Source organism: Nanorana parkeri, unplaced genomic scaffold (genome assembly GCF_000935625.1).
Source record: "Nanorana parkeri isolate BGI_ZX_2015 unplaced genomic scaffold, ASM93562v1 scaffold179, whole genome shotgun sequence".
Lineage (NCBI taxonomy): Eukaryota > Metazoa > Chordata > Amphibia > Anura > Dicroglossidae > Nanorana > Nanorana parkeri.
Genome location: NW_017306447.1, coordinates 1375443 through 1401895, shown reverse-complemented (window position 1 = coordinate 1401895; position 26453 = coordinate 1375443). Strand labels below are relative to the sequence as shown.

The 26453-nt window shown below is 39.3% G+C and overlaps 1 protein-coding gene across 2 annotated transcripts in view; it reads left to right on the top strand.

Moving 5' to 3' along the window:
* Nucleotides 1-26453, top strand: part of CAMK2A (calcium/calmodulin dependent protein kinase II alpha) — a 136503-nt gene that overhangs the window by 89671 nt on the left and 20379 nt on the right. For both annotated transcript variants that reach the window (XM_018554955.1, XM_018554954.1), the window contains exons 5-13: nucleotides 1721-1786; nucleotides 3857-3929; nucleotides 11705-11807; nucleotides 15693-15776; nucleotides 16254-16348; nucleotides 16691-16813; nucleotides 16918-17001; nucleotides 19720-19762; nucleotides 22394-22434. In XM_018554955.1, the coding sequence (XP_018410457.1) occupies nucleotides 1721-1786; nucleotides 3857-3929; nucleotides 11705-11807; nucleotides 15693-15776; nucleotides 16254-16348; nucleotides 16691-16813; nucleotides 16918-17001; nucleotides 19720-19762; nucleotides 22394-22434 (712 nt within the window). The remainder of the gene's footprint in view (nucleotides 1-1720; nucleotides 1787-3856; nucleotides 3930-11704; nucleotides 11808-15692; nucleotides 15777-16253; nucleotides 16349-16690; nucleotides 16814-16917; nucleotides 17002-19719; nucleotides 19763-22393; nucleotides 22435-26453) is intronic.

The following is a 26453-nucleotide window of genomic DNA, read 5'->3' as shown; positions in this document are numbered from 1 at the left end:
AAAACCCATTAAACACCCCCCCCCCCCCCCCATCCCCCAAACACAAATGGCTTCAAAAAGCACTTTAAAAAGTTTATACAAAATTTAAAAAAAAATCTTTCCTCAACCTGGCTTCTGGGAAATGTGGGTGATATTAATGTGCCTCCTCTATGAGCTTGACAAGTGAAATACACAAGAATGCAAAGGATTGGAGAGCATTTTCGGGGGATCATCACTACCCAGTTCTTCTGAGAGGCACAGTGATGTCATGAGTGCCTCGTAAATGGGTCAGAAACCGACCCATTGTAAGTATGTAATCTTTTTTGTATAAACTTTATTTAAACACGAATAACAATAATACCTGGTAGGGGCTCTCAATCTTCCCCACTCTATCTGAAACGAAAAAAACCCACATTTGTACACTTTAACACTACAATTGGACGAGGCAAGAATTATGTACTTTATTATCGATATTTGTCTATAAGCGTATACTAGTTTGGTTAATGATAAAAAAACAAACATCACTCATGTTACTCAGATGATTTTTGGACTCAGGATCTGTTGTTTTTTTTCTTAGGATACATGGTTCTAGAAGACAACGTGCTAGCTTTCCTTCTGATACCATAGGATCTCCTCTCCTAAGGGCTAGTTCACACCAAGTGCGTTCCAGATGCAGAGCAGAGCAGTTACAAAACGGATCAAAACTGTGTCCAATGTATTTCAATGGTATTTTGGGCTCTAGTTCACACCGCAGCGTTCAGTTCCAGAGCATGTACAAAAAACTGCAGAAAGCCCTATTTTTCCTGCTCTGGAATGCTATGAAACGCATGCAAATGCCTAAAAAACACATGCAAACACCCTGGAACGCACTTTTTTTGTCAAGTGGAGACCCAGATAACAGTAATAACCCAAAAGGGGTTAGGAACCCCTGGGGCTCTTTTTCCTCTCTTCCTATGTCTGTGACACCCTAAGCATAATTAGTTCAATTACCTCTTTGCTTTCACTGGGGTTTATCCTTTATGTATGTCTATAAACAATCTCTACCAGGGAACCAGTAGTAGATTGTTCATAGGCATGAATGAGCCTATGTATGACAGATGCATAGTGGATGACAGCCTTTAGTCGATTCTCCATAAAAATGATTGGGAAACACTCAAAGGCCAATTGAACCGTCTTCATTTATTATGAAAATGCAATCATATTTATTATTGTATCTGCAGACAGGCTGCACCCTTAATTGGAGCATTGTGCAATGAGGCACATTGGACACATTTATACAATGACTGCTGGGTTGTAGGTGAGAGCAGCAATTCGACTCTCTAGCATTCTGGGGTGTTTTAATCCTTGCTACAGCATTTTGACAATGACAAGCATATTTATAAAGCCTATCTGCATTTTAGTAAAAGTTGAAGAAGGCGCAGTCGGGCTTTAAGAGTGGGGAAATAAATAATACATCTCACATTATTGCTTTGGGTGACACTTGGACAGGAAGTGAGAGGAAATCTCCCCAATGGGCACACAGCTAACAATAAAAACCCAACAAAGAGTCTTGACTTCTCTTTTTTATGAACGGACAAAAGGATATTTGAATGAAAACACGTTGGAAACTGATTGATTCTTACAGGAAACAGAGAAGTTTCTTCTTTCAGGTGTTTGTATATATGGGGTCTAGTGTGTCTACTGTCTACCCATCACAATCTGTTATCATGGCTGACCTCACATGCGTTGTCTTTGTCTGCAGGGTCACTGGAGGAGAGCTGTTCGAGGATATCGTTGCCAGGGAATATTACAGTGAAGCAGATGCCAGGTCAGTGCGCTCGGCAAATAACAAAGGTCATTGCAGAGTTTGTATTTTTATTTTTTCTCTCTTCGAAGCAGCAGTCTGACTCAGCAGAGTAAGTGAACTTGTCATTCATCTTTGAAACAAAGCCTAAACTGAATTGTGCTCCCAGAGTCAAAACCTAATTGGCAGATACATTTATTTATATACTGTATATCATCAATGAGAAAACTGACTTGCAGTTCTGCCCTTCATGACGTATTGCCATTCTTTTAAGGAGATCTCCAGGCTTGATAACTAAACAGAATCTGGAGCAGCTGGGCATGCTAACCAATCAGCTTCTAGCTTTCATTTTAACACTGGGTTCACACCTAGGCGTATTGAATATGCGCGTCTGTCGCGCAGTTCGCGTTGCGCGTTTTTACAGCGATTCGCGGTAAAAAATCCGCGCGACAAACGCGTGTTTCCGTGGGCTAATTGGCTGTATCCCAATGGAAACGCAAGACCAAAACGCCCCAAAGAAGTACATGTACTTCTTTGGGCGTAGGCCGTTTTGTATCGCGTTCGGACGAGCGGAAATACGGCAAGGTGTGAACCAGACCCATTGAATACAATGGGATTTAGATGTTTGAGCGTTTTGTAGAGCGTTCGTCGAGCGTTGAACGCGCTACAAAACGTTCAGGTGTGAACCAGGCCTTAAAGCTTAACTGAACAAACTGAAGCTAGAAGTTGATTAGTTATTATGCACAAATGCACCAGCTTCTGTCCAGTTTTATTAAAGTCCATCCATTGTTTTACTTTTTGTACTTTCATGTTTTCCCCTGATGAATGTTATGCAGATCGGAGAGCAAACGTCATGTGACCCATGGCTGTCATGTGTGTCTCTTCCTCCACTGGCTCTTCATGTGACCTTAATTTGTGACTTATAGGTTGACACAGGGTCCCCGTTATCAGGTTATTGCAACAATTATGAGGATAATACAGAAACCTCAGCAACCAAGGGTAAAAGAGGCCACCCATCTGAGCTGCATCATTGCAGCAAATTCTATGAATAAGAATCATTGTTAAAGAGGAACTTTACCAATATCTTTAAAATAACAACAGATTATACTTTAGAAATGTTTAGTAATGACAATCTACAATCACTTTGCATACCTTATTTCTCTTTTCTTCCCCAGTCTCTTGACAATAGCCATGTTTATTAAGGGCAGATTACTAGTAGTGATGGGCCAAGCAAACCCGAGTTCAGTTCGAGTTCGAACTTTCGAACATGGAAAAAGTTCGAACTCGAACTTCGAACTCAATGAAAGTCTATGGGGGTAGAACATTGAAAATCATATGTCCCCATTTTGAAGCCTTATATGCAAGTTATTAGCCATAAAAAGTGGATGGGGATCCAGGTACTGCCCTGGGAGACAGGAATCAATAAAAAAAAACACTTAAAAAAATTAACAGGGTTATTCACAAAAGGGTGAAGAGTTTGGAGAAGGCACGCGAAGTGAACAATCTAGGACAACATAGCTGATTTGGAAAAATTCTCCAATTCAGCTCACTTTCCAAATCAGCTATGTTGTCCTATATTGTTCACTTCTCCTGCCTTCTCCAAACTCTTCACCCTTTTGTGAATAACCCTGATAGTTTTTAAAGGAGCAGTGATTTTAACATTGCTTAAAGTGAAACAAAGAAATTAAAAATTCCTAGATAGAGCAGAGTAAACCTTTTCGAGAGTCGCTATCTTACAGCGGGAGACTCCCAGAACATCCGGGAGAGTTGACTCAAGGTATTGAATCAAAAAAGTCAACATGACAGCTGAGCAACTAGCATTTTTGGGAGAGCTCAGCAGTGCCAGTCTTCACCTTTCTCTAATGACAGGGGTACTACTATAATGTGGAGGACCCAATCTCACTTCTGCAAAACCAGGCCTCATCATGGTAGGAGGTTTCATTTAGGACAGGTGCAATGAAGTGTAATGGGGATATTTCCAAAAAGCTTGCTGTGTGCAGTTTATCATTTTACAAAGATACAAGTTCCTTGTTTATAGCTGTTCATTTTTTTACTGTTGTGTTCTCAAGCATTTCTGTGTTTTTTTCTCTTCAGTCACTGTATTCAACAAATCCTAGAGGCAGTACTCCATTGTCACCAGATGGGAGTAGTACACAGGGACCTGAAGGTGAGAAAACAACTACCACGTCTAGAGCTAGAACAAGATGTGCGAATTGTAATAGCTCAATCATGCTACTCAACTCATTAGTGATTAATCACTAGGCGAATTGACTGATCACTTAACAGATTAAATGTATGGCTCCCTATGGTGTAATCTACACAAGTAGCATGTAGTAGTGAATAACCTCCTTACCACATGCTACTACATACATGTGCAGCTGACCCCATAGGAAGCTATTTAATTCAACTGTATAGTGAAAAGGCGCTACTCACTAGTGACTTTAGTAGCAAAAATGGGCTGCTAGAAATCACCATCACATAGCTCTAGCCTTAGAGTGAATATATACTTTGCTGAACTAGAGTTTTTAAAGGGCTGCTTTGTTGTGGGGTAGTGATAAACCTGGGCTTGGTGGGAACTCAGTTTGCCTGAGGTTGCCTGAGGACACAGACAGGAAAATCCTTCGTGATCTACCAGCATCAGCTTTGAGAGCTACTGTTAGATCACGATCTACCTAATGGGCACCCCTACACTAGAGCAATGATTCAAGCAATAGAGTGCTGGTTTACTTTCAACAGGAGGTAACTTATTTAAAGCATTGTCAAGGCAAAAAAAAATATTTGTACATTTGCGAAATACATGCACATTTATTGTGTTTTATCCCTTGAAACATGCTAAAAGTAGAGAAAAATAACTGTGGATGTGTTAGGAAATAGTGTGCTCCTAACTTCCTTTTCGACATGATAACACAACCATGAATTCCTAAGCACATGGTGTCAACCCTGCCTAACCATTTTCCGATGCACTACAAAGAACACAACCCTCTCCTCATTTCTTCCCCCTCCACATCTCCATAACCCCTCCTTCTGCATAGACAATGAGCACAGGAAGTTATCTGCCACAAGATTTCTGGCCACATTAATTGGTATTTTTTGCACTTATTGAACAGATATAACAAAACACTTTCAATACACTTTGTATATTTATCAGACCAAAAAGTAGCAAATAAGAGAAGTATATTGTTAAGGTTTACATACATTTTAAGAATTTATCAGGATCTGCTTCTTGTACTGAGCACAGCTCTGTTATGTTAAATTATGTGGTAGTGCACCTAGTTACAAAGGGCCATTTTTCAGTTCAATTTTTCCTGCAAATGGAACACAAAAGGCACCAGAGATACAATGTAAGAATAATTAATGCGCAGAGGCAATGTGTTCCTGCAGAACAATAAAGTAACACATTTTCTTCAATCAGAAAGATTATATCCAGTTACACAAGAAACTGCTTTCACACTCCTCCATTGTAAAGGAAGTGAAAGAACTCTGTATTAATAGCTTGGCTCCTGCCAAGCTTTTCAGTGTATTGTTGTATGACGCTGGCATTAGCGGCACAATCCGTACCAATGACACAGCGGCCTGACACACACAAAAAAGGTTTCTAAACGGCAGTTTTAAAGATATTTGCTGACTACTAGCTGTTTTTGGCATGTTTCACTAAATGAAACACATTCCATTGTGGTCATCTACCATTGTCGAGCATTGGGAGGTTGTATTGAGACTTTGAAAAGAATTGGGGCCTTTGTGTGGCCACTTGTCCAAGAACATAGTGTGGCATTCACGCTTTGGACTGACAGGGCCAAGGGCATGGGTTATATTTAGAGTTCTGCTGCCAGTCTTGAACAAGTCTGGGCAGCCACAGACTGGAAGTGGGCTTGGTTTTTATATCATTCTCAGAGCTCCCCTATATAGGATTATCACGAATCACTTGATAGGCACAGTTGCTGGGTTAAGTAAAAACACAGGATCACTCAGAGTCTCTTGTGATGCAAGAAATTAAAGGTAATCAGGATAAAAATATGGGATCTGCAACTGCTGACTTGTTTCTTAAAGCCTACTTTTTTGGATAGTGGGGGAATGTAAACTTTTGACCCCACGGGTGCCGAAGGATTGGCCGAAGCTACGGCCAGATCCTTCGGCAGCTTCGTGAATAGACCCCTTTGTCTCAATTCCTGTTCCTAAAAGGCCCCTAGAAAAAAAGGGAGGTGCGGTCGTCACCAGGACCAGACAATAAATACAATGTCAGGAGTTCTAACTCTTCCTCACTCTACTAAAATTGTGTTCTTGTCTTTGTCCTTTTTGGAGAGATTTTCCATCCTTTCCTGTCCTGATGTGAGAAACATATTTCCCCAATAGGGACACAGAGGACAATAACAAACCTGAAATGGGCTCTAACCCTACTTCAATCTGTCCAAAATGAAATGTATTACTGCCTTTGGCTTCCTGTTCCAGTGACAACTACGACTACCAATCGTAGTTGTGTCACAGGGACAGGAGGTTGGGAAAATTCTCCCCAATGGGGGTCACAGACAGAAATAACAATCCAACATAAATTCTTACTCTTCTCCACTCTATTAAAAAAAGTCTGGAGTTTGGCTTTAAGGGTGAATTTTTAGATTCTTACATAAACCCACCATAAGGTGTGAGATATACAGTAGCAGAGTCATAAATATACATATTAATTTGTCCGTCACAGCTCAAGGGATGTCGAATCAAATGCTGATAACCGTTATTTAGACAATTATATATGCTAACACCAACATTTTTCAGTTTTTTATTGAAATTAAAGCAGTTAGAGTCCATTTAGTTTTTTTGCAATATCCCTCTCCAGAAAGTGTCAATTACCTGGCATAGCCCCTCCCTGCTTGCATGTCATAGCCCTCTCCTCTTTTGGGATGTTAAATTATTCTTTTTGCTGGCCCAGCTCTTCCACCCCTCGCCTCACCTTCCTACATAAACGTTTATGTGGCAGCTGCAGAAGGAGTGAGGGAGAATATTATAGAGCAGGGGTAGGCTAACTTTGTCCCTCTATCCGTGGTGCATCAACAGCCATTGCAAGATTCTGACAGCCACAGTCATGACTTCCAGAGGCAGATGCATTATAGGATTTGTAGTTTCACCACAGCCGGAGGGCCAGTTTGCCTATCTCTGCTATACAGTGTTGTTTTGCACAATGTGGTCAAAGATTCTTGCAGGAGAGTAGATAACAGTAAGGCCTTGTTCACACCAAATGCGGATCAGATCTGCATGAGTTTCTGCACACGCAGTGCAGTGCGTTTTGCCGCGTTTTTGATGCATTTTTGTAAAAGAAAAAAAAATATTTTTTTTGTGTAGCCTAAAATGAGCTTTCAGTGCGTTCCAGGGCATTTGCATGCATTTTTGATGCGTTTGCATGCGTTGCAGAGCATAGGGCTTGCTGCAGCTTTTTCCCAAGCTCTGGAACTGAACACTGCGCTGTGAACTAGAGCCCAAAATACCATTGGAATACATTGGACGCAGTTTTGATCCGGTCTGTAACTGCTCTGCTCCTGGAACACGCTTGGTGTGAACAAGCCCTAATGGGCTCAATGCTGCTGCTCCTTCTTTTTCCAACCACAGGCTGGGTCGGGTCAATAACATTGTATTGCTTAGCTAAGTGTAGTCCAAAGGAAGGTCTCAGAACTGGTAGTGCTGACTAGCAGCCGTGTCTGGATCACCAAACTTAAAACTAAAAAACCAGTTGACAGGGTTAACAGATTTAAATTTAAAATATTTATTTAGCTGTTTTCCTGTAGTTTAGCTTTAAAGTTTCTTCTGAGTCATGTAATCCGAAAATTCAGACACTTTTGTAGAATAAATTACCGCTAGATGGTACTGTTTTGTTGCTGTTTTTAGATGACATTTTATGTTACCTCACAAGCTCTCATTGATATTCATAAAAGCAAATATGCAAAGAAATATGGACTCAGTGCATAATAATTTATCACCATATGTTTTATTGAACATTTATAGAGCAATAAACACTGGCTATGGTTAGAGCACCGTTTCCCTATCAACTCTTAAAAATATCTTGCATTATATTCAGTCTATTTAAAGGTAGCCAAATCTTGTTATTTACTGCCTTTGGGATGTTCCTCTGTGTGTAAGAAATTAGCAGAGCCAGATTGGTATTGTACATACTGGCTTTGTCTTTAGCATTGGAACCTTGTAGCCCTGGGCTTCTTGGGTTTCTTCCAGCAACACTATCTGAATGGAGTTTTTATGCCGCCCTGTGATTGTGCATGTTTTCTCCAATTATTTTGAACATATTCTCTAATACTTCTGCAAATAATATGAACATATTGGTAGTTTAATTTGCTTTCACACAAAACTGGCTCTAATGTTTGTATGACTGTGAAAAAAACCCCTTCAGGAATAGGGACTGATGTGAATGGTTCAATACAGAGAACTTGTCAGTCCATCCAAGCAGATTTCAATTAAAAGTAGAGTGTAATGGGCTGGATCACCCATTGTAGTGATGCAATGACTAGCTCTCTGTCAGTCCTCATTAGAGATTTCGTTTTTTTCCAAGATGGGTTACAGCTGGCAAGTGTTACAACTTCTGTCAGGAGTTTATTGTATCTGTGCCTCTACTGGAGAGATTCACCCTCTCTATTTGTCCTGGTGACCATTATCTATGGTACATTATCTCTGGTACATCCAAAATTTTACAGTTGTCACCAGAGCAGATAGTCAGTAGGGATAAGGTTCAGGTTCACTGATACCATGGATTCATGGCAGATCCAGTGTGTTACACACAGTCCCAGCAAATAAATGTGGAAATTCACCAGACAAAATTAATTCAAAAGCAATATCACCTAGGTGGGAAGGTTTGATAAAAGTTGGCCAGCACCAAGCCCCTAGGTGGCAAGGTTTGGTAAAAGTTCATTTTGCCAAGAATACCTAATCATGTGGAAGGGAAATAGAAAAAACTGTATTTTTGCTTGCACATGATTGGGTGTTGGAAGTCAGCAGAACTTCACCTTATTCACTAAACGTCCCCTGCATAGTGCAAATTCCCTTGCAAAGTGAACAGCTTAGTTGCTTTTACTAAATCAACTCCCTTGTCTCTAATTTTGAGGGGATGGCTTTGCTGCCTTCCCCCTTGCAAGGTACCCTCCCAATGCTGAAGGCATGTGGCCTTGGATGATTTAGGAGGGAGGTAGGCAAACGTTCACTGCTCCCCTTTCTTGGCCACCCAGGCTGCATGCCAGGATAAGAGTCTTTTATCAGTATTAAAGGGGAACCTACTTTTTTTTAAAGGGGTCAGGACCCGTTAGTAGTTTGTTCACCCAATCGCCGAATTGTAAACAGGCTGGGTTCAGGTCAAGCTCATGTTCTACCCAAACCCAAAGCTCTTCCCTAATTTTTATTTCAAAATTAAACCCGCCTCACCTATCCCTGTTATTTTGCTACCTAACCAAGCTCCTTACATACTGTCAAGCCACTGAACAATATTTGTGGCAACTGTCTTTTAGATAATACACTCTAATTGTTTTACATTATAAAAACTGCTTTGTCTCTTTCTATTCACTGCTTATTTAAGTACTTGGCTCTGTCCTGATGCTGGTCAATTTTATTTTAATAAATAAATGTAATAAATAAATAAATAAATAAAAGTAAAACAACAAAAAACTATTTCACATACAACAATGTGATGTCAGAATATGGTGTCACGGACGCTGTCTGTGAAAAACGAACTGTTAACTAAACGTTAACCCCACATTTTTGAGTAAAGGATGAATACTTTTCATTGTTCACTTTATTTTTGTTTACATTATAACCTTATATTGTCTATTATCTTTAAGGTGTAAAACCTAACAATTAACTTTTTTTTTTATTTTATTTTTCTTCTTGTCTGTTAAATATACATTGAAATTGTTTTGCACGCTCACTTCAGCTGCACTGTTATTAGGCCTTCCCAGTCCACCTCTGTGAACTATAAAGAGAAGAGGGGGTGTGTTCTGTTGTCTTGTCCTAGGGTGACAACACTGCTTCTTCGTAGACACAGTACAGTGAGTGAGTGTTGTTACCTTGGGACAGGCAATGTGTTAATGGCAGAATCACCATTTCCATTTAAATCGCATCATATTCTTTCAACCGAGCTCTTCAACAACATTGAAGGTAGCAACATTCAAATAAAGTATGTCCTCAAAAACTGAAAATGAGAAATGAAGAATGTATACAAAATGCACCAGATTTTCCTTAAAGTACATGAGAAGCATTAATTCATGTAACCTAACACTGAAACATAATCCAGCATATGATTTCTTATTTTACATAACCCAGTGCTTTTCTCCATTATCTAGGTGACTTTCCTGTAAGCAGTAAAAGTCAGAGATCTCACAGGTCCTGATAATTGCCCATTACCAATGTACACCCAGTGGTATCTTGCATCATATAGCCAGCATCTGTGTTCTCTTGCCTATGGGATAACAATCTCCTTTGCTCATTTTTCTTGTGTGTGATTTCCAAGTGAGCTTTGCCTTTCAATCATCTAAGAATTTTATGAACACTCACATTTCCTGGTGGAATTATATGCCCTCATTGTGCCAGCCCTGCAATATACAGTCCTGCTCGTAGCCAGTATCGGGACATATTGATGTACTGCAGATCAGTAAGCTGGGAGAGTGTAAGATGCCAAATTAGTAAAAACCTCAAGAAGTAATTGGCACTAATCTGTAGAGCTCATACCATAATTTGAATGTTGTACGGTTTGGACTTAATTTAATTAATATGAATTTCCTAAGCTGAATCCGAACTTCAGTATTTTTTTGGTGGATCAGTTTCCCAAATGGCAATGGCTTCTGTCTTATATCTGCTTCTGCTGTTGCTGGAGCACCCTTAACCTTAACTACCAGTGCCACAAGGTCCCACCCTTCTATCTTAGTATCCATGGCATTCTGCTGATTTTTCCAGTTTGGTTTTTCAAGCCCCATCATCCCACCATTTAGGGCTGTCAGGAGCTTCCCAAACCAATCTGCACAATTTTGCATTATTTGCCACTTTGTAATACACACTGCTGGAAACTTGGTCTGGATTTCCATTGACTTCAATGGACTTTCAGTTTGGAAATCACAACTTTTTGCCGAGTCACAATTAATCTATCTTTTCAGAAGTTAATTCTTCTCTACTTATACAGTATGTTACCATGGTTTCACCCTATCCTTGGAGAGCACTCCCAAGAAGGGCCAGAGAACTTCAGGAGGTACCAGTGCAGGCCACGTGCATGGGGCACCTACAAAAATAGATTTCTGGAAAGAAATTGTAGACAAGTGATCTTTTTGCTTCTTCATGCATTATTTTAGTGTATTAACAATTTTGTATGCATATTCTGGTGCGCCTGTGTTCTCTAGTGTTTGCACTTTCCCTGCCTGCTCTGTGGCTGCAAGGCCCGGGTATCCTTGTGTGTTTGGGGCATATATGGTTATATATATATATATATATATGTATGTAGACTCCAACAATATTTGTATTATTCAACACTGAGCTGACACTGAACACCCTTTCAGCATTAAGATTTAAAGTAAACATTATGGTCGCCATTGCGGATGTCTCCTTCGTAGGATGCAAGCTGGCTGGCATGTTGAGTCACTAACCAGAGTAATCATGCAAATAAGTGCTCTTCACTTACTTTGTTAATCATCTTTTGGCTCAAAAAATATTGAAACCAGTGGGCCAGTGCCATAGCTAGTTAACTTGCACTTTTAGAAGAAGCTAAATAAGAGTAGCTTCTGTATTTATCTTGATTTACTTTAAACACAGCATAGCATATAGTTGGACAAAGAATCTGCTAACTTATAGGGGAAATTAAAAGTACAGGTGTGCTTGGTCAGTCAGTTGCCTCTGTCCCCACTCAGGGCAGTTAAAGGGTGCTGCTGATAATGGATGGTAATACTGATGAAGCCTCTCCGTTATTGTTCTCTGCAGCCAGAAAACCTGTTGTTGGCCTCAAAGCTAAAAGGTGCAGCTGTTAAACTGGCAGATTTTGGCTTGGCTATCGAAGTGGAAGGCGAGCAACAGGCATGGTTTGGTGAGTCTCTTCAGTTAAAGTCTTCCAAGTATGTTTTGTGTTTATCTGCCACACTCTAAAAATGACAGTTAAGGAAAAAGAAAGAACAAAGTGTCAAAGAAAAAAGAAGCTAGTTCAATTAGTTAAGCAACTTAAAAGAAGCTAAGCCAACTGGCTGAGGGTATGTCCCTCTCCTTCCTTCTACATGCAGGGAGGAGAGATGTGGGGGGTTTGGTGAGAGGCTCACCCCTTTACAGGGATATTTTCAGAACCACAAAAGCTGTTTGGAAAGAACTGGGAATCAAACTGCAGAATTTAATGTTTTTTTTCCCATTGCAGGGAAGTCTAGTTTTGTACTATATGGCTTTTTTTTTCCTATTCTGACATGGCTCCGTGTCAGAATAAAGAAAACAAAGAAAAAGCAGTGTTTCTCTCCTGGATGGCAGGGAGCGGGAGACTCCCAGAGCGCCCGGAAGAGTTTTTCTTTCTTTTTTTTTTGACGGCAGCAGAACCGCCGGCCAATAGAAAACTGTTGGGTGGAGCTAGCTGTCACTGCTAGCTCCGCACAATCGTTTTCTATTTATTTTTTTGTACTTTTTAAACTATTTTTCTGTTCTGCGCGGTCCCTCTGAGGGACCGAGCAGAACAGCCGAGCCGAATGCCGCTCAGCGGCATTCGGTTATTCACTCACTGCTGTTCGGCATCTATAAGAATAGCCCGAACAGCAGCGAGTAGCTGCTGAGTAGCGAATAACATCAATGTGCAATGCGGGTAGGGCACTATGGCAGGGCAATTTAAAGCTGAACTTCATTCACAAAATGCTTTATATTTCCCCAGAATGCAGGGTGTTCTGTGAATGGACAAGGGGTGGATATATGACAGGATCACCTCTGCCATTCACAGAACACCTTGCATTCTGCTAAAGAAATTCAATGAGTTTTGTGAATGGGTGAGAGGACAGAAAGGTGAGGGTGCACAGCGTGATACCCTCACAGTCGCAGCTGCATCTTTTATCCCTGCAGCAATGGAAGATCACTGTTGTGGGGAATATTCAGCATCACTGAAAGGTTTATTACATTAACCAGCAGCCAGCAGGACACAGGAGATTCTTCTTTGGCGGTAACTTATGTGGCTGGTGCTGTAGCCCCCAAATATTTTTTTTTTACTGGTGTTAAGCTTTAAATTGAAAGATACACTGAGTTACTTGTAATAAATGTATTAATAATTAAAATGTTAAACCCACATTGGCTACAGAGTAATAAGCCACCCTCCAAAGGTTACTATAAGTTTATACCATCCTCAATTAACCCCTTCAGTCTATCCTATACTGTACTTTAAGTAGGCTTATGATCAACGTTACACAGGAAGACAACATGCATTTTATACAATATAAATAAAACACGTGTTTGAATATCATACAATTGTATGTTCACGTGTTACATTACCATACTGACTGTGTACCTCCAGTGTGTTTTCTGTTAAATACAAAAATAAAAAATAATAATACATTTAAAATAGACCCCAGTTTTTCTATAGCACCATTGCCATATTTTAAATAAAATACTTGTATTGATCTTTTTTTCAGTCTTTGTTGCATCTCAGTGCTACTAATCACCCGCAATCTCCTTGCAACTACTTCTTCTCTGCAAACATGCATACAGGTGCTGGCATTTCTCAGGGCAGGTTCTCTGATGGTGACAACCAGATTCTGCCTGCATAATGCTTGTGAAAAGCCCACTTGCTGTCTCCACCAGATGCTCACAGGGTCACAACACAACAACAGAGTATTATTACCATATAAAAGGAAATGCCTGAACAAGGACCTTCATGGCAGGATCACCAGGTTTTAATGAAAGATGCATTTTTAATAGTATTAAAGATTAATGCTAATATTATATTAACACACTAAACCTCGTATGAGATCTTAGCCATTGGGTTTACATATGCTTTAAGGGCTTTTCACTAAATATAAGCTTGTTTATATCTGCCTACAGTTCTGCTTTACAGATAGGAGCAAACGCAATGGAAATGCAGTATTAAATAATAATAGAAGCTTTTACAATAAAAATATGTTATATTAATATGTACAAAATTTGGAAAGAGCAAGCTGGAGCTCTTGGCTGCCTCTTATCATGCATGATTTATGTAAAGTGGTTCCTAGAGGATTGCATGGCAGAATATGTAATGCATATTGAAGTGACATGAAAATAATACAGACATAAATCTCTAGACTGAATTATTACATAAAACATGTGGAGTGCAACAAGATATATTTTAGTTAAAACTAAAGCATACATTTTCTCTATAGCGGCAAGGAAAATGCTCTCTGATTAGATTATTTGTGTAAGTGCAAAATTAAAGTGATACAGGTAAATTATACTGTGTATGGGACCTATATACATGATTCCATACCTTGTTAATTCAGATTCCATCAGCTATTGTAGAAAATTAGTTATTATGTATGATTGCAGCTTTAGTATAAGCAAGGAGCAGTATCTGAAAGGATAATGACAAAACAGAAAAAATGGTCACCAGCACTCCACATTTTCTTCAAAACGAAATTCTTTTATTCATTTATGCAGGTCATATCACCATGTGTGGCAACATTTCGGAACCTGTCCTGTCCCTTCATCTGGCAAATTAAAGTGATCATGCCTGATTAAGGGACCGGACAGGTTCCGAAATGTTGCCACGCATGGTGATATGACCTGCATGAATGAATAAAAGGATTTAGCTTTGAAGAAAACTTGGGGTGCTGGTGACCATTTTTTCTCTTTTGCAAGTATTTGGCGGCGCCATCCGCCGCCACTTCAGCACCCCCACACATTGTATGGGGCTTCTCAGTCAGGACTCTCGTTTTGACTGAAAGGATAATTACACTCAAGAACAAACATGTAATATATTACAGCTTGGCAGTCCTTAGATGTGGTGGATAGCTTCATTAGTTTTCTTTTAAGCTAAGAACATTTTCAGCAAGTACAGACAGTGCCCAGTGATCCTGCCAGAAGTGTTGTGTCCTTGTCACTTCCTATGAGCGGAACATAAAACAAAAACAAGTTTACTGTCTTATGTAAACTGCTAAACCCCCCCACCCTTTATGTGATGAAGATGGACAGACAGATAGATTTGTAGTTAGGCCTGGGTGACAACCAGGGTTCCCTCCATAGATTTGGTGGAGGAGTGAGCATAACAACTATTTTTATTAGTATTATTATTGATATGATTAATTATTATCCACATCCCTGAAAAAATCTTATGTTCTTTCAAAGTATGCCAGAAGTAACATACATTCTATTGTCGTCATGTGCTTATATTGTACATTCTCAACGTATAAATGCTGACAGCCTGCCTTCCTTAACCCCTTAATGAAGGTAAAAGGAAAACCTTAGCAACTACACCTAGTTTTGCAACTTCGGCATGTGTTAAACTGTAAAACTGTACATATCTTTGCAAATACTGTGTTTCTTTATCCTACCTAAATATGCTGACACTAACATTGATCCTTAATATAAAACCATTTTTTATCTACCCTTAAACACATTGGGGGGAATTTATCAAACTGGAGCAGATAGAATCTGGAGCAGTTGCCCATAGTAACCAATAAGCTTCTCTCTTTAGTTTGTGCAGTTAAGCTTTGAAAATTAAAGATGAAAGCTGATTGGTTGCCATGGATAACAGCTCCAGATTCTGTCTGCTGCAGTTTTGATCAATCCCCCTCATTGACTCAAACACTCACACTAACACTACTACTGACCCTAACACTGACACTAACCTAAATCAAGCCTTAATCTAACTATTTTATCTCAGTGTTTATTTTAACAGATTTCTCACTGTGATTGGCTACCAATTGTTGTCACACAGTTTTCTATTCTTTAGAAATTTCAAAACTTTTTTTTTTTTTTACAGGATTTGCTGGAACACCAGGCTACCTCTCCCCAGAAGTGCTGAGAAAAGACCCCTATGGAAAGGCTGTTGACTTATGGGCCTGTGGTAATTTATAAATACATTCTTTGGGTTGTTGGTGTAATGGTAGTTCTTCACTAGTGGGACCACCATGAGTTTAGCGATTCTCCAGTATCTATTTTTGTAGTATCTTCTGTTATCATAGACAATAATGTAAACATTGTACCATGCTAACTGTCTGACTGCCTTTCTATTTACCATGTAAAGTCTGGATGTAAGAAGCAGTCCTATCATATAAAGCACACCAACCCTAATTTGCAAATGTGACCATACTTTGCATAGCGTTTCATAGAAAACAATAATGTGAGCTACCACCATTGCCCAACAGGGCCCAACCTCTCAATGTGTAAAAGCTGTAGTGAACTTTACTAACTGAGGATGAGCAGCCCACAACAATTCTTGGACACACCAGCCTTTCTAGCAAATACAAGAATTGCCAGATATCACCTTTATTTACAATGAATGTTATATTCTGATAATTGTATCCATTTCCTTTTCCATTAGGAGTTATCCTATACATCCTCCTTGTTGGCTACCCACCTTTCTGGGATGAAGATCAGCACAGGCTGTATCAGCAAATCAAAGCAGGAGCTTACGATGTAAGTAAATGTACAGGGCAATTCATGGTTCATTTGAAATTGAAACTAAACTCTATCTTTCAATAACTTACCAAAAACCTCACGAAACAGAAATCAGTGTTCTCTTCCAAGACATTATCTTTAAAGGTTTCCCACCCTGATTAGCTTTTGTGTGTCAAGATACAGAGTTCATTAAAGTGACACTCAACTCAGGAGTTGAATCCTAAAAATGCATTCTTCCAGGTCAGGCACTGCTACAGGAACTCAAGCTGAATTGACAGCATGGGGCAATCGTTCAACTTTTCTCATCAATTGTACTGTAAACAGTAACACAACTTGTTCTTTTCCCCTTCTATTGCTCAGTTTCCTTCCCCTGAGTGGGACACTGTAACTCCAGAAGCAAAGGATCTCATTAATAAGATGTTGACCATAAACCCCTCGAAAAGAATCACGGCTGCTGAAGCACTGAAGCACCCGTGGATTTCAGTGAGTGGATGCTTCTTTTACGTCCCGAACCCTCATCTAATCCCTCCTCTCCTTATCTTCATCCCCTGTATACAGATACTGAATTTGCTACTTTCTCTTTTCAGCACCGCTCCACAGTGGCCTCCTGTATGCACAGACAGGAGACGGTTGATTGCCTGAAGAAGTTCAATGCCAGGAGAAAGCTGAAGGTACATATTAAACTATACCCATGACAGAGATATTCAGTGATCTGTAAAGTGCAGGTTTATTAATTTTTTTATAGCACGTAGGGATGTTCAGATAGCAGCTCAGATACCAGTGCCGATACTTGGCATTTTCACGAGAACTACCAGGGTTGCGGTGGTTGCATCTGGGACCTGGCTCTGGCGCTCCACCACTATCCTGAAATCATTAGTCTGTATTGTTTTAGAAAAACTGTCACATGACAATAAACAAAAATGTATCAGTACTTGTATCTGTGAGTACTTGGACAAGTATCAGTACTTATACTTGAAAAAATTGTATCGGTGCATCTCTCAGTGCAATTCATACATTAAAACAGGGATGCACAAGTACCTGGAAGCTCTGTATGCCCCTTAAAAATTACAGCTGCCTCCTAACTTTTGAATGTTTCTCATGTCCAGTCTTGGAGCTGGAAAAGTATCTGTACATGTACTTGTACCGAATATGGTATTTGGTAACTGAACATCCCTGATAGCAAGCTATAACTTAAGAAGAACCCCTTCTGGGCTTATATTTGCCATAAGATGCTCATGGTTCAGTGCCTGAGGGAGAAGGTTTAGATGGGGAATAGCAAGTCACAAAATTGTGGTTGCTTTACTTAGTTTTCTCCCTTGTCCAGCTGCCTCTGGGCATGGAACATGAGAAGGTGCAGAGCCAAGTTCAACTTCCATGGGGAAGTCAGTATTTGCTCATTGGAGCAAACATGTTTAAGGGCTCCTGGGGATTCTGCATGGAGACTAAGAGGATGAACATGCTGATACTTGTCTAGGCGCAAAAATATGAGTATGTAGTCGCTATACATTGCATTTCTGTGTACTAAAAAGAAACTATGCTGGTTACTGTAGTTTTGAAACTGTAATGATGTGTCAAAAAGGGGTGGACCTTGTACAAAAAGGACATTTTTCACATGTGCCTTGGATCAACAGCATGTCTCAAAACAAACCTTCCCCTTTTAAGTTTACACCCACTTGGTCTACTTCTTTTAGGACCCGGGTGGCAACATAGCCTATGTCTATCCCAGCACAAAGAAACAAATAAAACAAAAAACCTTTGTGATTTTTTTATCGTAATCTGAAATCATATCTCTACTGTGACATTTGGACTAATCCCACACAAGTATTGTCAGGAATCTTTCCTTTATATGGTGTGTTCTAATTATGAAGCAGTGAATACGGAAATTACAGCATTGTGCATTTGTAGATTTGGCAGAGCAATAGAGAATACTGTACAGTGGCTCTCTATTTACCCTGGATCACTTTCAACAATGTGGAGTATTAGCAGATTATTAACAGTATTACTTTATTCATAGGAGTCTGTAAATCATTCTGTAGGCTGTAAGTGATGAAACATGCAAAATTATATGTTGCCTAAGCCACTATGTATCTCTTTAGTTGTATTAAAGGAACTACATGATCATATTATATTACTTTGTATAGACCCCTTGCAATCATACCTGTACGATTGCTGTATAGTTTTATTAAGATTGTGTTACATGTGCAGATTGGTTAATTAGAAAGCATTCTACTAAGTGACCTAGGTGCTCTGTTTATTAAAATTTTAATTAGTATGACAGACAGGCAAGTATCCAAGGATCAAAATAGTACTGTACTATACGTGGAGTATCCAAATATATAAAACCAAACCTTTTTTTTTTTTTGCAAAAAATATGGAATGGTTACATTCAGTGCCAGTTTGTATTTATTTGGGATTAAAGTGTATGTAAACCCTTAGACCCCATTTACATTGACATATCGTTGTACAGTGTGTGTTATTGCAGACATTATTTCAATGCATGGCTCGAACATGCTGAGCATGTTCGGCTGATCCGAAGCCACACGAAGCAAGCCGATGTACGGCTGATTTCAGCCGATATACGGCTGAAATCAGCCGTACCAGCCTGAAGTGAATAGCCGAACGGTGTTCGGCTCACTTCACTTCTGATCGGTCATTCACTCGGCTGCCCTCGGCAGCTTTGTGAATAGACCCCACAGTTTTTCTACAAAAAAAGGGTTGTGTCAGCATTTTCAGCACGTAAGGATAAATTGGCATCCCATTTATTTCAATGGGCTGCCTTAACACAATCCACATTAACTTGAGACGTAACACACACCGTTACACACCACAAAGTAGTAAATGGGCCCTAAATTCATGTTTGGCATCATGTCTCACTTTAAACAGTTTTCTTACGCAAATCATTTTTTGTGAATATGTTTTGAAGTTTCTTACCTGGAGATTCTTCCAGTAACAACACATCCTGTTGGCTGGCAGGGTGACAATACTATGCCACTAGCTTGCAATTGGCAAAAGCATTGTCAGCCTGCTTTGCAAGCTCCTTAAGTTGGCTGTTGAGCTGCCTATTGATAGACATCATAGGGAGCCCAATATGGCAAGCTGACAACGCTGCTGTAAATTGTGAAGCAGAGGCTTAGTGTTGTCAGCCTGCAACAGGAATTGCTGGTACTGCCAGGATCTCTTGGTTAGAAACCTTGTAATATATTCCTAAAATATATTTGCTTATAGAAACTGTATACAGAAAGACACAATGCCAAATGTACTAAAAATAGATTGGGGGTTTACATAATCTTTAAAGTTCATCCGTACCTTTGATATAGCTATGTAGGTTAACTCGATTATCTCTCAGTAACTAATATCTCTTTTAATTGTATTTTCTGTTGCCAATTTAGGGTGCTATCTTGACTACGATGCTGGCAACTCGGAATTTCTCTGGTAAGTGATAACTGTTTCCGAAAATATTGTGGTAACTTTTGACTGTAGAGATTACAGAAAGGACAGTGAAATCTGTATGAAGCTGCCAGTAGACATTATATGGAAGCCAACAGACAGGTGTGATCTGGCTGCCACATGTTTGTCTCTACAGATGAACATGACTTTTACGCTCATTTTGCTTAAAATGCAAGCTTATGTTGTGGAGGAAAAATTGCAAGCACCGCCTGTGCAAAACGACTATCACCTGATTTGGTTTATGTCAGTTAAACTAACAAATATTTGATATCTATGAGCACCTTAAAGGGAAATTGACCATTTTCCATCATCCCACTCCAATGCTCAGAATAATTTTTCTGTAATATTCAGTCCTCCACCCTCTTCCCATATGTGTGCAACAGGCCATGCTTTGTCATCCTTGTTAGAATTGTTTGTATCTGCCAGGAAACGTAATCTGTCTTGTCTTTCTAAATATAAAACCAATACAGTATAGAAGCAATCAACAAGATCCCTATGGTTACTTATTGTATTAAATAAATGCTATTCTGTGCTGCCATGGAGTAAACTGGGTGCCTGCTATACATTTGGTACTAACTAGAGCATAGCAATATTAAATAATAACATATTGAGAACAATACCAGTTCTCCCAGTGGTATGTGGGACAGCAAGGGGCATCACAGAATGTTATCTAGTTTTTGAATCGGCCCCAACTTACCCTTGACTCAGTATTTAACACAACAAAACATAACATTTGCAGTACAGTGTAAGGCCTAGTAATAAAACTGGGAAAGGTTGTTGTGCTTTACAGCCTTTCCGGTGCTAACTTGCCATCTTGTAACCTGCATGGGAATAAAGAGAAAGTTCTGGTGCTATGGGTCAATTCAGTTGTCTATAATACTTTGAGACTTGAATATCTGAGGACAATGTCTGAGAACAAAATCAGTTCTGATAAGTCATTTTCTAACAAGCTCTTCTGATTGTCTAATGAGGACAGATTATGCAGACCTATTTACAGGTGCAATTGCAGTATGTATAACATGGTGTCACAGTGCAGTTACCTGATTAAGGTTATTATTTGTTCTAGAGAACATTAGAAAACAAAAGAAATAATCTGACATGGCTGCTATGGTCAGCACAGGTTACTTGAATAAAACTGATAAGAAAAACATGGACGTGACCATTGGTGGGCTTTCTTCTCACTCATAGACCCAGAACAAGCGTGCAGCCATGGAACTCAGAACACCAAATCTGCATGCTTGTTTTGGGTCACTGGATAGAAAGTAGACATGTGCACTGCCAAAAAATTTGTTTCGTTTAGTTTTAAATTCGGATTTGTGTTATTTCGTTTTTCAGGATTCGGGTGTGAAAGTCAATTCGGATTCGGAATTCGGATTCGGACGAAATTCGGTAGCGTTAGTACGAACGTTCGTTTTCTGTTCTTATTCGTTTCTTATTCGTTCGTTTGCAGCAAAAGTGACATTTGAGGGGGAAAAAATATTTTTCTCCTCTAATGTCACTTTGCTCCAATGAACGAAACGAATAAGAAACGAATAAGAACAGAAAACAAAACGAACGTTCGTACTAACGCTACCGAATTTCAGAAATGGAAATTCGGATTCGTTTGCATTCGTTATGTCTGTAATTCGGAATTCGGATACATCCGAATGTCCGAATTTCCGAAAATTCGTCCGAATTTCGATTCTGAACGAAACGAATCGCACATGTCTAATAGAAAGTATTAATGCAACTGGATCAGCATGATAGTTAGGTGACTAGCATTTTCAGAAGGGAAGGCCTGGAATACTCACCATATATTTTTAAAAACATATTTTATTACAAATATTTTTTTCATGGGTTCATTTGAACTCATGATACATAGGTGGGTAAAGTTGGTGTTAGCAAGATATTTACTGCTTCCGAAGTCTTCTGCTGCCTGCAGTACTCTTCCCAAGTGAAATGTCTGTTGGCAGGGATCTATAGGGCATTCTGGTTCACACTTAAGAACTGAACAAGCAAGTGAGAAATATAGACGGGCAACTGTTTATCAAGCACTTGTGCAGCTGTCTTTGTGGGATGCTTGCTTCAAATGACCAGAGCATTAAAGGGCTATTATTAGAGAGGTGAGCAGCGAGAGCTTGGCATACACAGACTCGAAATAAAGATACAACTCAGTGGTTTGGTAGACAGGGAGAGATGAGACTCCAGCAGTGTCTACAGCAGTGCAAGGCAGGCTGACAGGGAGACTCACAAACACAAACAGAAGAAAAGGGACTGAATATAGAATGAATGGGAACTTCACTCTACTGGAGGTTCATCGTTAAGGGCATAGGGCATACATACAATGAATGAAGAATATTGAAGATACATTATTGGGCTAGTGAAAGCGCACTAAATACCAACAAAAATTGGACAGAACCCCAACTGATGTATATATTTCAACAACAGAAAGTGGAATTTGAATTGATTAAAATGTAGCTTGTCTAAGAATGGTTGTCATTTAAGCCTGCCCCAGGTTGATGTTAGTTCATGTCAGGATCTTTGAAGACAAAGAACTGATCAATATGCTTCTTCTGATCTTCGGTATCCTGCTGGTTCCCGGATTGGTTGTTCTCACTGCCTGCTTTATTTTCCTAGGAGGCAAGAGTGGCGGCAACAAGAAGAATGATGGGGTTAAGGTAAGGGGATATTTGATTATGCCACAAAGAGGTGGTGGTAGGTGTGACTTCAAAAATCTCTAACAATGTCTTTATTGCAGTGATGTGTATTGCATTGCTGATTTCCGATGTCTTAAAGTTGGATTCAAGAATCTCTTGCCTGACAGACAATTATCCGTCTGTAAACAGCCAACAAGTCTTATTTTCTCTTGGTTGATAAAAATATAATGTAACAACTATGCAGGAGTAAAATAACAGTCATGGCAATCTATGTAGCCATTTTGTGCTCTATATGCATTGAGGGTCCATGTGCTCTCCTGGGCAATGACCTTTAGAATTTAGTTGCCACAGGATCTCTGTAATTGTGCTCTATACCTAATTTGTTACTCTAGAGGCTCTCAAAACACCAAGGTTGAGTGATGCCAATTTGAGGACATCTGAACACTAAGGGACATATTTATAAAGCAGTGAATGTGACTAGTTCACTGTCATTTTAAACACATGCACCTGGAAAGTTCACCTGCAGTGAATGTTTGGCGAAGTCCAGATTTACTGCTTTATAAATATGACATAATGAACACCTTTCATTGTTGAAATAGCATTGTATAACTTGGGTGAACACTCATTGAGAGAGAGAGAGAGAGAGAGAGAGAGAGAGAGAGAGAGAGAGAGACAGAGAGAGAGAGACAGAGAGAGAGAGACAGAGAGAGAGACAACAGAGAGAGAGACAGAGAGAGAGAGACAGAGGGACAGAGACAGAGACAGAGACAGAGAGAGAGAGACAGAGGGACAGAGACAGAGAGAGAGACAGAGGGACAGAGACAGAGAGAGAGACAGAGAGAGAGTTTGATAAACGTTTTAATAAAACTCCTCTCCTAAGGTAGAGTAGTTAGAGGCTAGAGCATTTGAGTGCTTGTGTTTACTTTACCTTTTGTGCATTGCTAGATGTAATATGTGATAAATCAGACAATCTATCTCCTAACCTTTTTCTTGGTGGAATGATGGAATTAGCAAAACACTTGTTTTCATTTCTGCATTAGTGTTATAAAACAGGAAGGCATTGTTAAATATTACATTTTTTCTTCATATGTTCTCTAGATTGTATTTACTTGCAATAATTCTTGCTTATCATTTTGCTAAGATGTTCATGCTCAGGTAAATAAATAAATGACAGAACTTAATATACTGTTATGTTACCGCATAAATTAAACTGCAACCATCGCAGGTCATAGATGAATTTAACATGTTGAGTGAATTAGCCAAAAGCATATCTCTTTATAATGACAGATACCAGCATGTTAGGTATGGTGAAGAGCCATCTGGTGGCTGCTTCTGAAAATGTGCTTGGCGCAAAGAGCAATGAAGTGCAATAACACACAGCAACCAATGTTGTCTTATTTATTTATAACTATCCTGTTAGTTTATAGCAATAAGAACAAGGAAAGATGGCTGTGCAAGGCCTTTATAATACACATTTTGCTGTTTGCATTGAAAGCTATAGCCAAAAAATTTAATAAATGCTATTTACTGACTACAGAAGAGCTTTGCGGTCAGCTTAAAATAATAAACTCTGGCATAAAATTTTGGACAGTATCTTAAAATTCTGACTCAATGTTTCAGGGCTCTGGGACTGTACCTCAGAATTCTGAGATAATATGTAATACCTCTCGGACTGTATCTCAGAATTCTGATCTAATATGTAAAAGCTCAGACACAGTGGGGGTGATTTACTAACCTAAACACACACACACACCAGGTGTGTGTGATTTTCACACAGCAAAACGTATTTATCAACCAAAAAGTCTCTAAAAGCATATTTCCACTAATGCCATATATGGAAAAATCATGCACATGATGCATATATAATGCTGCTTCACAGTTTAGACAAAAATGGTTAGCTCATGCATTTACATTCCTGCATTCATCAACGCAAGCAACATAACATAGAGCTAATTTACACCACATTACCTTGCAATTCATTGCAGGCCTTTGCACAACACACCTGCTGGGTGTGTACACACTACAAAGGTGTTTCGATTCCTCCCATAGATCATGCTGGGAGGGAACACACTACAGAGGTGTATACACGTTCGTGGTGTGTTTAAAAGGTTAGTAAATCAACCCCAGTATATCAGAATTATAAGCTAAGCTTATGTCAGAGATCTTGGAAAGTATCTTAGAATTCTGAGCTAATATGTAAAAGCTTTTAGACAGCATCTAAGAATTCTGAGCTGAGGATTCAGGAACAGAATCTCAGTTTTCTAAGCTAATATGTCAAAGCTAATTGACAGAATTTCAGAATTCTGTTTAACAATATTAGAGCTCTGGACCAGTACTGGAATTCTGAGCTAATGGGGGTGATTTACTAACCTAAACACACGCACGCACCAGGTGTGTGTGATTTTCACACAGCAAAACGTATTTATCAATCAAAAAGTCTCTAAAAGCATATTTCCACTAATGCCATATATGGAAAAATCATGCACATGATGCATATATAAGGCAGCTTCACAGTTTAGACAAAAATGGTTAGCTAATGCATTTACATTCCTGCATTCATCAACGCAAGCAACATAACATAGAGCTAATTTACACCACATTACCTTGCAATTCATTGCAGGGCTTTGCACAACATACCTGCTGGGTGTGTACACATTACAAAGGTGTTTAGATTCCACCCATAGATCATGCTGGGAGGGAAAACACTACAGAGGTGTATACACGTTCATGGTGTGTTTATAAGGTTAGTAAATCAACCCCAATGGGTCAGTGCTCTGAGACAGTTTATACAAATTCTAAATTAATATATCAGAGCACTGGGGCAGTTATATGAGTTCTTAGCTCATATACATGAGAAACTAGGGTTGATTTGGTAAAGGAGTACAGAATTTTAGCTTTGTAAATGTTCACTGGACTTAGTGAATAAGGTAAAGCTTTATTAAATCCATGTATTTGGTATTCAGGAGAATATAATTGCACTGTATTAATGTATTCAGCTGTGACCATTCTTTATTCTCTATTAGTAAATCAACTCCATTTTCTCAAAGTTATTTTTTTTGTTTAAAAAAAGGTGCTGAACAATCTTACCTAAACTTCACACATTTGCTATTGCAAAAATATTTTGTGAGCTGTAGACTTAATTTACTTTTACCTGTTCTCAGGCATTGTATAAAGTAAATTCTTTAAAGCGCATCCTACTGTATATAACATAGTGCCTTTTTATATTTAATATCGATGTGCAAACAGCAATGATGTAGAGTAAACCATGGCAGCTAAGGAATGCTGATCTGTGATTGATTACAATGGGATTCTGCAGATCACTGCTCCTAATGACCATTTATTAAAAAAAAAGTCCTAACTCTGTGCGTTAGGGGGTGTGATTTGCGTGGGAGTGTTCTTAAAGAACCTCTTCCTCTAAAGCGGATATTTACATTTGTATTTGGTTACTGGCAATTTGAATCACATGCTAGCTAAGTTGGCATTTCAGTAGCAAACAATTCCCATCAAAGTAATAATTTCTTCGGTTGCTTGAAAGTGCAGGTTGCTTGAGTTCCAGATAAAGGGGAGTTTACTGTATCTTGTTGTTAAAGTTGTTAACCTCTGACTGCAGGTTTTGGTGCAGTATAAAAACATGTTGCCTCCTTGGAGTTTCTTTTCTTGAAGCATAATGTAGAATTGCTTATTGCCACCTCTGATTGGTCAGCCAATCAGAAGCAGCACTGAGTGGCTACAAGCTGGTCACACTAAACACTGCACTGCAGATATAGGACATTAATGAGTCAGTCAAGTGGATTTTGTGGGGTTTTGGGCCACTTCCGGCAGGAGCTCAAGCACCCCCCTAATGCTACCTTTGACTGTAGGGAAATCTTACCACAGGAGTCTATGAACGAAATTGAAAGCAAACTGTAATTCAATCTATAAACGCCCATTCAGAACTGAAATGCTGGTATTAGGAGGAGTTGGCCTTTAATAACACTTGTTGACTGATTGCTGTTTTTAGATTTGTTTAGACGTTGTGACATGTGTAAATGCTTCATAGG